The following is a 14640-nucleotide window of genomic DNA, read 5'->3' on the forward strand; positions in this document are numbered from 1 at the left end:
CCCCCTTTTTCCTCCCCAATTTCGTGGTATCCAATTGTTTTAGTAGCTACTATCTTGTCTCATCGCTACAACTCCCGTACGGGCTCGGGAGAGACGAAGGTTGAATGTCATGCGTCCTCCGATACACAACCCAACCAAGCCGCACTGCTTCTTAACACAGCGTGCATCCAACCCGGAAGCCAGCCGCACCAATGTGTCGGAGGAAACACCGTGCATCTGGCAACATGGGGTTAGCGTGCACTGCGCCCGGCCCGCCACAGGAGTCGCTGGTGCGCAATGAGACAAGGATATCCCTACCGGCCAAACCCTCCCTAACCCGGACGACGCTATGTCAATTGTGCGTCACCCCACGGACCTCCTGGTCGCGGCCGGTTACGACAGAGCCTGGGCGCGAACCCAGAGTCTCTGGTGGCACAGCTGGCGCTGCAGTACAGCGCCCTTAACCACTGCTCCACCCCGGAGGCTAAACAATGTTGATTTAACCCGTTTTTGCACAGTGGATTACTTTCTCCTGTTCTGTCACAGGAAGAATTCTCAACAGGTTCTCCAAGGACATCAGCCAGCTGGATTCCATGTTACCTAATACCTTTGTTGACTTCAGTCAGGTAAGTGAGTGTATAGCCCTAGCGGGGAACATCTATGTATTTTGTCAGGAGGATATAGATTTCCCAATCCATTATCTATATTACATAAATCTTTTCTTCTCTTCATGTCTCCTGGGCGTATTCGATCTTGCCACAGTCGATCCTGCAGAATATCGGCGTAGTGGTGGTGGCAGCCTCCGTTATGCCCTGGATCCTCATCCCTGTGGTTCCTCTTCTCATCATATTCCTGTTCCTGAGACGCTACTTCCTGCAGACGTCCCGGGACGTCAAACGCCTGGAGTCCACCAGTGAGTGACAGGACTGACTGGGACAGGGGAGGCATGGGACAAATGATAATTGTACATTTTCTCTATTAATGTGTACGATTTCCTTTTGTGTCTGCAGGCGTGTGTGAGTTGATGTATTTCCTGTGTTCTGCAGCTCGGAGTCCTGTCTTCTCCCACCTGTCCTCGTCCCTCCAAGGTCTGTGGACGATCCGAGCCTTCGGAGCCGAGGAGAGATTCCAGAACACCTTTGACGCTCATCAGGATCTGCACTCAGAATCTTGGTTCCTATTCCTGGTCACCTCTCGATGGTTCGCTCTCCGACTGGATGGAATCTGCGCAGCCTTTGTCACTGTCACTGCCTTCGGCTGCCTCTTCCTCAGAGATGGTAAGAGGATAAATTATTATGGCTTCATTACACAAGCTGGTAGAAATCAATGTTGGTTGCATATGACATAAAACAAATTGAATGAGGTTGGATAATCTATCTGATCAAAGTCTTTGGCTCATTGCCTGTTCCCTAGCAACAACTTGTATTACACTTGGTGCCAAACAGTTATCCAAGCTACGCTGTCAAAAGATTTAGAACACCTACTCATTCAAGGGTTTTTCTTTATTTTTTACTATTATCTACATTGTAGAATAATAGTGAAGACTTCAAATCTATGAAATAACATATGGAATCATGTAGTAACCAAAAAAGTGTTAAACAAATCAAAATATTTTATATTTGAGATTCTTCAAATAGCCACCCTTTGCCTTGATGACCGCTTTGCACACTCTTGGCATTCTTTCAACCGGCTTCATGAGGTAGTCACCAGGAATGCATTTCAATTAACAGGTGTGCATTCTTAGGTTAATTTGTGTAATTTCTTTCCTTAACTTCTTGATGCTACCCATCCCGTTAGCTGGATCATTTTCGTCAGCAACCGCTGAATAGCATAGCGCCACAGTCAAATAATATTACAAAAAAATATTCATATTCATGAAATCACAAGTGCAATATTGCAAAACACAGCTTAGCCTTTTGTTAATCCACCTGTCGTCTCAGATTTTAAAATTATGCTTTACAGCGAAAGCAATCCAAGCGTTTGTGTAAGTTTATCGATAGCAAAACATAACATTATGTACACTAAGCATTAAGTAGCTAGGTCATGAAAATCAGAAAAGCAATCAAATTAATCGCTTACCTTTGATCTTTGGATGTTTTCACTCACGAGACTCCCAGATACACAACAAATGTTCCTTTTGTTCCATAAAGATTATTTTTATATCCAAAATAGCTCCGTTTGTTTGTCGCGTTATGTTCAGAAATCCACAGGAAAGAGCGGTCACGACAACGCAGACGTATATTCCAAATAATATCCATAATGTCCACAGAAACATGTCAAATGTTTTTTATAATCAACCCTTAGGTTGTTTTTAAAATATATATTCGATAATATATCAACAGGGTGTGTAGGTTTTTCAATAACACCGGGAGAAACAATGGCCGCTTTACTCTGTAGCGCAAAACTCACTCGGATAGCCCCCACCTATCCACTTACGCAATATGGTCTTTCATGCTCATTTTTCAAAATAAAAGCCTGAAACTATGCCTAAAGACTTGACACCTTAGGGATGCCATAGAAAAAGGAATCTGGTTGATATCCCTTTAAATGGAGGATAGGCATGCATAGGAACAGAGGTTTCAAAATAAGAGACACTTCCTGATTGGATTTTCCTCAGGTTTTCGCCTGCAATATCAGTTCTGTTATACTCACAGACAATATTTTTTACAGTTTTGGAAACTTTAGAGTGTTTTCTATCCTAATCTGACAATTATATGCATATTCTAGTTTCTGTGGCTGAGAAATAGGCCGTTTCAAATGGGTACGTTTTTTTTTGTTGCCAAAAACAAAAATACTGCCCCCTACACGCAAAAGGTTAATGCGTTTTAGCCAATCAGTTGTGTTGTGACAAGGTAGGGGTGGTATACAGAAGATAGCCCTATTTGGTAAAATACCAAGTCCATATTATGGCAAGAACAGCTCCAAAAAAAGCAAAGAGAAACGACAGTCCATCTTTACTTTAAGACATGAAAGTTAGTCAATACGGAAAATTTCAAGAACTTTGAAAGTTTCTTCAAGTGCAGTCGCAAAAATCATCAAGCACTATGATGAAACTGGCTCTCATGCGGACCGCCACAGAAAAGGAAGACCCAAAGTTACCTCTACTGCAGAAGATAAGTTCATTAGAGTTACCAGCCTCAAATTGAAGCCCAAATAAATGCTTCAGAATTCAAGTAACATACATCTCAACATTAACTGTTCAGAGGAGACTGTGTGAATCAGGACGTCATGGTCAAATTGCTGTAAAGAAACCACTATTAAAAGGACACCAATAATAAGAAGAGACTTGCTTGGGCCAAGAAACATGAGCAATGGACATTAGACCGATGGAAATTTGTCCTCTGATCTGGAGTCCAAATTGGACATTTTTAGTTCCAACCGCCTTGTCTTTGTGGGACGCGGTGTGGGTGAACGGCTGATCTCCGCATGTGTATTTCCCACCGTAGAATGGAGGAGGAGGAGTGATGGTGTTGGGGTGCTTTGCTGGTGACACTGATTTATTTAGAATTAAAAAGGCACACTTAACCAGCATGGCTACCACAGCATTCTGCAGCAATCTGCCATCCCATCTGGTTAGGGCTTAGTGGGAGTATCATTTTGTTTTTCAACCAGACAATGACCCAACACACCTCCAGACTGTGTAAGGGCTATTTGACCAAGAAGGAGAGGGGTGGAGTGCTGCATCAGATGAACTGGCCTCCACAATCCCCCGATCGCAACCAAATTGAGATGGTTTAGATAAGTCGGGACGCAGAGTGAAGGAAAAGCAGCAAACAAGTGTTCAGCATATGTGGGGACTCCTTCAAGAAAAGCATTCCAGGTGAAGCTGGTTGAGAGAATACCTAGAGTGTGCAAAGCTGTCAAAGGCAAAGGGTGGCTATTTGAAGAATATAAAATATATTTTGATTTGTTTAACACTTTTTTGGTTACTACATGATTCCATGTCTTCACTATGATTCTAAAGAAAAATACCTTGAATGAGTAGGTGTCCTAAAACTTTTAACCACTAGTGTATGTCAAACATAATAAGAACGTTTCATGAAATCAAATAAAATCTAATCAAAATAATTGTATTTGTTACATGCTTCATATAAAAACAGGTGTAGACTAACAGTGAAATGCTTACTTACAGGCCCTGCCCAACAATGCAGAGAAAAGAGAAATAATAGAAAAGTAATAATAAATACCTTGATGTACATATACAGTGCATTCAGGAAAATATTCAGACACGTTCACTTCACGTTACAGCCTTATTCTAAAATGGATGAAATCAATTTTCCCCCTCAATCTACACACAATTTCCCATAATGACAAAGCAAAAACAGGTTTCTATACATTTTTGCAAATGTATTAAATTGAAAACATACCTTACATAAGACCCTTTGCTATGAGACTCGAATTGAGCTCCGGTGCATTCTGTTTTCATTGATCATCCTTGATGTTTCTACAACTTGATTGGAGTCCACCTGTGGTAAATTCAATTGATTGGACATGATTTGGAAAGGCACACACCTGTTTATATAGTTGAAGTCGGAAGTTTACATACGCCAATAATCCTAGTAAGAAATTCCCTGTCTTAGGTCAGTTAGGATCACCACCTTATTTTAAGAATGTGAAATGTCAGAATAATAGTGATTTATTTCAGCTTTCATCACATTCCCAGTGGGGCAGAAGTTTACATACTCAATTAGTATTGCCTTTAAAACTTCTTAAGGCTAGGGGGCAGTATTTTGTCTTCCGGATGAAAAGCATGCCCAAAGTAAACTGCCTGCTACTCAGGCCCAGAAGCTAGGATATTCACATTATTAGTAGATTTGAATAGAAAACACTCTGAAGTTTCTAAAACTGTTTGAATAATGTCTGTGTATAACAGAACTGATTTGGCAGGCGAAACCCCGAGCACAATCCATCCAGGGAAATTTCAGGTGAATGTGTTTTCCATTCGCTTTCCATGGGAAACTATATTTGAGGAACCTGGTTGCAGTTCCTATGGCTTCCACTAGATGTCAAGTCTTTTGTAATTGGTCAATGTTTTTCTTTTGAGAAATTAAGAAGTAGTCCTGTTATTTCCATGTGTCACTCCAGGTGGACTCTACTGTTTTGGTGCGCGCGACCTGGAGCGTACTTCACGTTGTTTTCGTCTGGTATTGAACACAGTTTATCCCGTTTTAGCCTGTTATGGCTGCAATCCCGATACCGGGATCGATATGACAACTACCAGTGAAAATAGAGGGCGCCAAAATTCAAATCACAGAAATCTCATAATTACAATTCCTAAAACATACATGTGTCTTACAGTGGGGCAAAAAAGTATTTAGTCAGCCACCAATTGTGCAAGTTCTCCCACTTAAAGATGAGAGGCCTGTAATTTATCATAGGTACACTTCAACTATGACAGACAAAATGAGAAAAAAAATCCAGAAAATCACAGTAGGATTTTTAATGAATTTATTTGCAAATTATGGTGGAAAATAAGTATTTGGTCAATAAACTTTTGTTATCTCAATACTTTGTTATACACCCTTTGTTGGCAATGACAGAGGTCAAACGTTTTCTGTAAGTCTTCACAAGGTTTTCACACACTGTTGCTGGTATTTTGGCCCATTCCTCCATGCAGATCTCCTCTAGAGCAGTGATGTTTTGGGGCTGTTGCTGGGCAACATGGACTTTCAACTCCCTCCAAAGATTTTCTATGGGGTTAAGATCTGGAGACTGGCTAGGCCACTCCAGGACCTTGAAATGCTTCTTACGAAGCCACTCCTTCATTGCCCGGGCGGTGTGTTTGGGATCATTGTCATGCTGAAAGACCCAGCCACGTTTCATCTTCAATGCCCTTGCTGATGGAAGGAGGTTTTCACTCAAAATCTCACGATACATGGCCCCATTCATTCTTTCCTTTACACGGATCAGTCGTCCTGGTCCCTTTGCAGAAAAACAGCCCCAAAACATGATGTTTCCACCCCCATGCTTCACAGTAGGTATGGTATTCTTTGTCCTCCTAACACGACGAGTTGAGTTTTTACCAAAAAGTTATATTTTGGTTTCATCTGACCATATGACATTCTCCCAATCTTCTTCTGGATCATCCAAATGCTCTCTAGCAAACTTCAGACGGGCCTGGACATGTACTGGCTTAAGCAGGGGGACACGTCTGACACTGCAGGATTTGAGGCCCTGGCGGCGTAGTGTGTTACTGATGGTAGGCTTTGTTACTTTGGTCCCAGCTCTCTGCAGGTCATTCACTAGGTCCCCCCGTGTGGTTCTGGGATTTTTGCTCACCGTTCTTGTGATCATTTTGACCCCACGGGGTGAGATCTTGCGTGGAGCCCCAGATCGAGGGAGATTATCAGTGGTCTTGTATGTCTTCCATTTCCTAATAATTGCTCCCACAGTTGATTTCTTCAAACCAAGCTGCTTACCTATTGCAGATTCAGCCTGGTGCAGGTCTACAATTTTGTTTCTGGTGTCCTTTGACAGCTCTTTAGTCTTGGCCATAGTGGAGTTTGGAGTGTGACTGTTTGAGGTTGTGGACAGGTGTATTTTATACTGATAACAAGTTCAAATAGGTGCCATTAATACAGGTAACGAGTGGAGGACAGGGGAGCCTCTTAAAGAAGAAGTTACAGGTCTGTGAGAGCCAGAAATCTTGCTTGTTTGTAGGTGACCAAATACTTATTTTCCACCATAATTTGCACATAAATTCATAAAAAATTCTACAATGTGATTTTCTGGATTTTTTTTCTTCTCATTTTGTCTGTCATAGTTGAAGTGTACCTATGATGAAAATTACAGGCCTTTCATCTTTTTAAGTGGGAGAACTTGCACAATTAGTGGCTGACTAAATACTTTTTTGCCCCACTGTATATCATTTTAAAGCTATTCTCATTGTTAATCCCACCAAAGTGTCCGATTTCAAATAGTATTTTCAGCGAAAGCACCACAAACGATTGTTAGGTCTCCACCAAACCACAATAAGCACAGTCATTTTCCAGCAAAAATAAAACATTCACAAAAACTAGAAATAAAGATAATTCAAGGTTAGTGATTAATTTTATCTTCATCAGATGACACTCATAGGACTTCATGTTACACAATACATGCATGTTTTGTTTGATAAAGTTCATATTTATATTTAAAAAATCTGAGTTTACATTGGAGCGTTAGATTCACTAGTTCCAAAAACATCAAGTGATTTTGCATAGCCACATCATTCAACAGAAATACTCTTCATAAATGTAGATGATAATATTGTTATACACATGGAATTATAGATATACCTCTCCTTAATGCAACCGCTGTGTCAGATTTTTTAAAAACCTTACGGAAAAAGAAATGCATGCAATAATCTGAGACGGCGCTCAAAAGTAAAAACACCACAGCCGCAAAGATGGCGTCAACATAAACAAGTAATTACATGATAAATATTCCCTTACCTTTGATCTACATCAGAAAGCACTCCAGGAATCCCAGGTCCACAATAAATGTTTGTTTTGTTCGAAAATGTCTGTTATTTATGTCCAAATACCTTTTTTTGTTAGCGCGTTTGGTATACATATCCAATCGCTAATTCTGGTCAGCGTTATATCGGACAAAAACTTCAAAAAGTGATATTACCGGTCAAAGAAACATTTCAAACTAAGTACAGAATCAATCATTAGGATGTTAACGTATAGCTTCAATAAAGTTCCAAGCGGAGTATTCCTTCTTGTCTTCGTGAGCCGTGGAACGCAAGTGACTACCATGAGGAAAAAGTGCGATCACAAAATGGCTGCTTGATGGACATCTGATATATTCTTCTCTCATTCACTCCCACAACAACATAGAAGCCTCATTATAATTTCTATTGAAGGTTGACATCTAGTGGAACCCCTAGGCAGTGCAACATCATTCATATCTCAAGGGGATTTCATTGGGGACTGGTGAATACATACAAGCTCAGATTTCTGACTTCCTGTTTTGATTTCAACTCAGGATTTTGCCTGCCAAAATGAGTTCTGTTATACTCAGTGTTTTCTATCCAATACTAACAATACTATGCAAATATTAGCAACTATGACTGAGGAGCAGGCCGTTTTGATATGGGCACCTTTCTTCCAAGCTACTCAATACTGCCCCTGCAGCCATAAAAAGTTAAATTGTATCGATTATTTACGTTTTAGGATACCGAAGGTTGGATTAGGAAAGTTGTTTGAAATGTTTGGACCAAGTTTACAGGTAACTTATTAGATACTCCGTAGGCATGTTGGGTGAGTTGGAACCAGTGTATTTCTGAATCAAACGCGCCAAATAAATTGACATTTTAGGGATATAAAGAAGGAATTTATCGCACAAAATGATGATTTGGGATGTTTCTGGGACATTTTGGAGTGCCAACAGAAGAAGATCTTTAAAGGTAAGGCATGAATTATATCGTTAAATCTGAGTTTTATGTAGCACCTGCCTGGTTGAAATATGATTTTCATGTGTTGGTATGCGGGGCTCTGTCCTCAGATAATTGCATTGGTCTGCTTTCGCTGTAAAGCCTTTTTGAAATCTGACACTGCGGCTCGATTAACAAGAAGTTAAGCTGTATTTTGATGTATAACACTTGTATGTTCTATGAATTCTTATGAGTATTTCTGTTTTTGAATTTGGCACGCTGCAATTTCACTGGATGTTGTCAAATCGATCCCGCTAAAGGGATTGGCGTGCGAAGGGATCCATAAGAGGTTTTTAACTACTTAGCACTCTTATGGCTTTGGGAGGAAACTGTTCAGGGGCCTGTTGGTTCCAGACTTGGTGGATCGGTAGTGCTTGCCTTGCAATAAGGAGAAGTCTTGGACATGGGTGGCTGGAGTCTGACAATTTTTAGGCCCTTCCTCTGACACTGCCTGGCATAGAGGTTCTGGGTGGCAGGGAGCTCGGCACTGGGCCTTACGCACTACCCTCTGTAGCGCCTTGCAGTCAGATGCCAAGCAGCTGCCATACCAAGTGGTGATGCAGTCAGTGAAGATGGTCTCAATGGTACAGTTGTATAACCTTTTGCGCATCAGAGGACCCATGCTAAATCTTTTTAGTCTTCTGAGGGAGACCAGGTGTTGTCATACCCTTTTCACGACTGTGTTGGTGTGTGTGGACCATGATAGATCCTTAATGATGTGGACACAGAGGGAACTTCAAGCTCTCGACCCGCTCCAGTACAGCCTCGTCGATGGGGGTGTGCTTAGCCTTCCGTTTCCTGTAGTCTATGATCAGGTCCTTTGTCTTGCTGATGTTGAGGGAGAGGTTGTTGTTCTGGCACCACACTGCCAGGTCTCTGACCTCTTCCCAATAGGCTGTCTCATCATTGTCGGTGATCAGGCTTACCGCCATCGTGTTGTCAACTTAATGATGGTGCTGGAATTGTGTGCGGCCACACAGTCATGATTGAACGGAGTACAGGAGGGGACTAAGCACGCACCCCTGAGGGGCCCCTGTGTTGAGGGTCAGTGTGTTGTTGCATACCCTCACCTGTCAAGGAGTCCAGGTTCCAGTTACAGAGGGAGGTGTTCAGTCCCAGGGTCCTTAGCTTATTGATGAGCTTGGAGGGTATGATGATGTTGAGCCCTGAGCTGTAGTCAATAAACAGCATTCTCACATTGGTGTTCCTTCTTGTCCAGGTGGGAAAGGGCAGTGTGGAGTGCAATAGAGATTGCGTCATCTGTGGATCTGTTGGAGTGGTATGCAAATTAGTTGGGTCCAGGGTGTCTGGGATGATGGTGTTGATGTGAGCCATGAGCAGCCTTTTAAAGCATTTAAGGCTACAGATACGAGTGCTACAGGCCATAGTAATTTAGACAGGGTACCTTGGTGTTCTTGGGCACAGGGATTATGGTGGTCTGCTTGAAATATAGGCATTACAGACTAGATCAGGGAAAGGTTGAAAATATCAGTGAAGACACTTGCCAGCTGGTCAGCGCATTCTCGGAGTACACGTCCTGGTAATCCGTCTGGCCCTGCGGCCTTGTGAATATTAACCTGTTTAAAGTTCTTACTCACATCAGCTACGGAGAGTGTGATCAGTCGTCCGGAACAGCTGGTGCTCTCATGCATGATTCAGTGTTGCTTGCCTTGAAGGCATTTAGATCGTTTGGTAGGCTTGCATCACTGGGCAGCTCGCAGCTGGGTTTCCCTTTGTAATCAGTGATCGTTTGCAAGCCCTGCCACATCCGACCAGTGCCAGAGGATTTGATCTTAGTGCTGTATTGACGGCTCGACTGAGGTTGTTGCGGGATTTCTTATAAGCGTACGGATTAGTGTCCGGCTCCTTGAAAGGGACAGTTCTAGCCTTTAGCTGAATGCGGACGTTGCCTGTAATCCATGGCGTCTGGTTGTTGACATGCTGTGAAGCCAATGAATTGAGTAAATGTTCAAATCAGGGCTGGAGGCGGGAGCTGTGGGTTTGGTGTTGTCCTACGCAGTCACCCTTCTTGGGAACTTCCAATGGACCATTCGTCAGAGTGCGGAGATGGAGAACATGGTAAGATCACGTCAAAGTCCTAACTCTGGTATTGTCCCTCCCCCAGCTCCCCAGGTCCAGGACCTTTTACAGTATCTGAAAGATTTTACCTGGGAATGAATTTCCACAGGGAAAATAATCAAACCCAGAGATCTGCGCCAGTGACCTGTAGAAATAAGATTCATTAGAATCAGAAGGGTTTTAGTTGCATCCTGTCATTCAGGAATGTTCAGCTGAAACAGCTCACTTAAGAATGTAGCGTGTGGAATTGAAGTTCTTTAAAGTTTTATAATTTAGTGCTGAGAAGCCATACTAGCATTAGACCAAGGTTAACCACGTTCCCAGCCTCAAAGAGTAGGCTGGAAAATGAGATTAGAACCAGGTTTGTTTGATTGACATGGTTATTTATTTACCATCCTCAGATGACGTCAGTGGAGAGGGTGGTGGAGTACACAGAACTGGAGAGTGAAGCACCCTGGGAAACCCAGAAGCGTCCTCCTCCTGAGTGGCCGAGCAAAGGCCTCATCACCTTTGACCGAGTCAGCTTCTCCTACAGCTCAGACGGACCTGTGGTCCTGAAGGACATGAAGGCCATGTTCAGGCCCAAAGAAAAGGTTGGCATCGTGGGCAGGACGGGTGCGGGGAAAAGCTCCCTGGTATCGGCGCTCTTCCGCCTGGCAGAGCCAGAGGGCAGGATCTACATTGATGGAGTTCTGACCTCCGAGATCGGCCTCCATGACCTGCGCCAGAAGATGTCCATCATACCTCAGGTAGCTACTGTTGGTGGGTCTTCTGTGGCTGCTCTGTCCCTTAGTCCTTCTGAATGTAGTAAAGGAAAGGCTTCTAGTTCAGATATGGCTCTGTTAGAGCTTATTACATTTTTCTGCTTGTGGCCCCTCTGTTCTGCAGGACCCAGTGCTTTTCACCGGCACCATGAGGAAGAACCTGGACCCTTTCAGCCAGCACACAGACGAGGACCTGTGGAACGCTCTCCAAGAGGTACTGCTCCTCAGACTTCTATTGATACAGTAACGGGACATACTCTCACGTATTGACATACAGGTTAATGTGTGTTTTTGGTGGCATTGATCAGGCTCTTACTCCAGTAACTGTTTCCTCTCCAGGTCCAGCTGAAGTCTGTGGTGGAGGAGCTGCCCAATAAGATGGAGACGGTTCTGGCCGAGTCGGGCTCCAACTTCAGTGTGGGTCAGAGGCAGCTGGTCTGTCTGGCCCGGGCCGTCCTGAGGAAAAACCGCATCCTCATCATAGACGAGGCCACAGCCAACGTGGACCCCAGGTACAGAGCTGCCTCTCACACACAGTCTGTCCTTTAGGCAGCTGATGTGCTTTGAGTGGGAGGCATCTAGTAGTCAATGAAAGCGTGATTGTGTTTCTTTATCCTGGTTGTGTCTTTCCTGAACTGTTTGTCTGTCTGTGTCCGTAGAACAGACGAGCTGATCCAGAAGACGATACGAGACAAGTTCAGGGAGTGCACCGTTCTCACCATCGCCCACCGCCTCAACACCATCATAGACAGCGACCGCATTCTGGTGAGAGCTCTTCCCATCAAATAGATGTATATCTGTCACACGCACACACCTCATCAGTCATGTATATATGAGATAAAAAAACGAGACTGAGCAGGTTGAGAGATGTACTTTTATTCACTTTCATTTCAGGTTGATCTGAGATCTTATCCTATATTTGTTTAGTGAAATGAGTTTACCCTGTTTACACTTCTCTGAAGGTGCTGAGTAATTCAGCCAGTGAAGAGTGAAGTAGGGTTACTCTATTGTAAACAGCGCAAGATCAGTGGTCCCCAAACTATGCGGAGCACCCGAGGGGGTCCCCCCACCCCAAAAAATTGTTAAGGAACGGTCTGAATTTAAACTTAATCCTGGAAGTTGTAATAGTAGAATGCACAAGGTGCAATTTCGAAATTGGGTAGTGCATCAGCAGTTTTCCTCGACGTGACAGACATTGCAGACCTTAGAGCTATTTATAACTTGTCATAAATGTCCAGATCATCTAGGCCATGTCAGCTAATGTTTTTTAGCCTATTGATTCCCATGGCAAAATGAAGAATTGCAGGAAATACGGTAAATAAGAGGGGTGTGAACAGTGCCCTTGCCCATAGAAAGACGGGGTGTTCCACAATGCTGGAAGGGTTGGCCTGATTGAAAGTTTGGGAACCCCATATAATTTCACTACAGACCAGTTTAGCCAGGTTGAATTACTGACTTTTGACCCTGCCTTCAGGTGCTAGGCGCTGGTATGATCCAGGAGTTTGACGAGCCGTACGTCCTTCTTCAGAACCAGGAGAGTGCCCTCTACAGGATAGTCCAGCAGACGGGCAAGGCTGAGGCAGCTTCCCTGCTGGAATCAGCCAAACAGGTGAGCACTGACACTGCATCCCAACCCAGCACACACATTCTCTCAACCTAACTTGATTTATTTACCAATTCACAATATTTTCATTCAGGCGTATATGAACAACGGCAACAGCCATGGTCCAAAAATGGCCAACGGAGTGGTGGTCTTCTTTGAGACGGCTGTGTGACGGTGCAGGGACGAGCAGAAAGAGATATCTGCCCAATTTTATATTTTTTCCAATCACATAAGATCTTTTCCAGAGCTGATTGGTCAAAAGGAAAAAAGCTGAAATGCTTTAATGCATAAGTTGTTTGCATGCAAAATCAGGAAAGATTTATGGAACTGTATTTCCTTATTGACACTTTGCTGATGTGTGTTGCATCTTTAATACACAACAATGGAAGTAGCATTGCATTTTCATACTTTGTGCCTCAAATCGTTCACTATTTGAACTGCTGCTACTCCTATTGATTTATCTTACTGCACAGGGTACACTATCCTGACATGCTGCACTGTCTCTGCAATCACTTTACTGGGCAATGGAACTAATTGGCGTGTGTATTCATATACTATAAATGCAACGGAAAATTACACTTCACCATTGTACGCACATGAAAAGACATGCTGTCATTATACTATAAGGGATTTTTGAGAATTTCTTGACCAAAGTGAGTCTCACGTTGTTTACATGAGTGATGGTTGTAAGGGCAGATCTAGATCATTTAAAAGCAGGAATACCTACCTATCAATGTATTGAACTACAAACGTGTCCCCTAATGAGGCCGTATGGAGAGACCTTTGATTTTTTTAAACTACATTGAGTCCATTGGTTTTGAAATGTTTTCGTAGTGGATGTAAGTTTTCCCAAAGGCATTCTTATGTACCAATAGCAACAGTACCTATTTTTTACAAGTTTCAGATATTGATTTTCCTTACATAGAAGTTTGTACAATAATATTGTGAAATTGTATTTTAATAAAAACTTAAGTCTTCCTGGCTGATGTTTTGGTCACTTTTGAATGCTAGTGGTGCTTTCACTCTAGTGGTAGCATGAGACGGAGTCTACAATCCACACAAGTGGCTCAGGTAGTGCAGCTCATCCAGGATGGCACATCAATGCGAGCTGTGGCAAGAAGGTTTGCTGTGTCCGTCAGCGTAGTGTCCAGAGCATGGAGGCGCTACCAGGAGACAGGCCAGTACATCAGGAGATGTGGAAGAGACCGTAGGAGGGCAACAACCCAGCAGCAGGACCGCTACCTCCACCTTTGTGCAAGGAGGAGCAGGAGGAGCATTGCCAGAGCCCTGCAAAATGACCTCCAGCAGGTCACAAATGTGCATGTGTCTGCTCAAACGGTCAGAAACAGACTCCATGAATGTGGTATGAGGGCCCGACGTCCACAGTTGGGGGTTGTGCTTACAGCCCAACACCGTGCAGGACGTTTGGCATTTGCCAGAGAACACCAAGATTGGCAAATTCGCCACTGGCGCCCTGTGCTCTTCACAGATGAAAGCAGGTTCACACTGAGCACATGTGACAGACGTGACAGAGTCTGGAGACGCTGTGGAGAACGTTCTGCTGCCTGCAACATCTTCCAGCATGACCGGTTTGGCGGTGGGTCAGTCATGGTGAGGGGTGGCATTTCTTTGGGGGGCCGCACAGCCCTCCATGTGCTCTCCAGAAGTAGCCTGACTGCCATTAGGTACCGAGATGAGATCCTCAGACCCCTTGTGAGAACATATGCTGGTGCGGTTGGCCCTGGGTTCCTCCTAATGCAAGACAATGCTAGACCTCATGTGGCTGGAGTGTGTCA

At 43.5% G+C, this 14640-nt stretch overlaps 1 protein-coding gene across 2 annotated transcripts in view; it reads left to right on the forward strand.

The window, feature by feature from the left end:
* The window catches only part of LOC139412978 (ATP-binding cassette sub-family C member 4-like), a 43016-nt gene extending 29193 nt beyond the window's left edge, over nt 1–13823 (forward strand). For both annotated transcript variants that reach the window (XM_071159913.1, XM_071159914.1), the window contains exons 20-29: nt 526–605; nt 742–892; nt 1026–1256; nt 10377–10477; nt 10879–11226; nt 11366–11455; nt 11581–11753; nt 11901–12006; nt 12716–12850; nt 12939–13823. In XM_071159913.1, coding sequence (XP_071016014.1) covers nt 526–605; nt 742–892; nt 1026–1256; nt 10377–10477; nt 10879–11226; nt 11366–11455; nt 11581–11753; nt 11901–12006; nt 12716–12850; nt 12939–13016 — 1493 coding nt within the window. In that variant the 3' untranslated portion in view covers nt 13017–13823. The remainder of the gene's footprint in view (nt 1–525; nt 606–741; nt 893–1025; nt 1257–10376; nt 10478–10878; nt 11227–11365; nt 11456–11580; nt 11754–11900; nt 12007–12715; nt 12851–12938) is intronic.
* The last annotated feature ends 817 nt before the right edge of the window (nt 13824–14640 follow it).

This window comes from Oncorhynchus clarkii, chromosome 7 (assembly GCF_045791955.1).
Source record: "Oncorhynchus clarkii lewisi isolate Uvic-CL-2024 chromosome 7, UVic_Ocla_1.0, whole genome shotgun sequence".
Classification (NCBI taxonomy): Eukaryota; Metazoa; Chordata; class Actinopteri; order Salmoniformes; family Salmonidae; genus Oncorhynchus; species Oncorhynchus clarkii.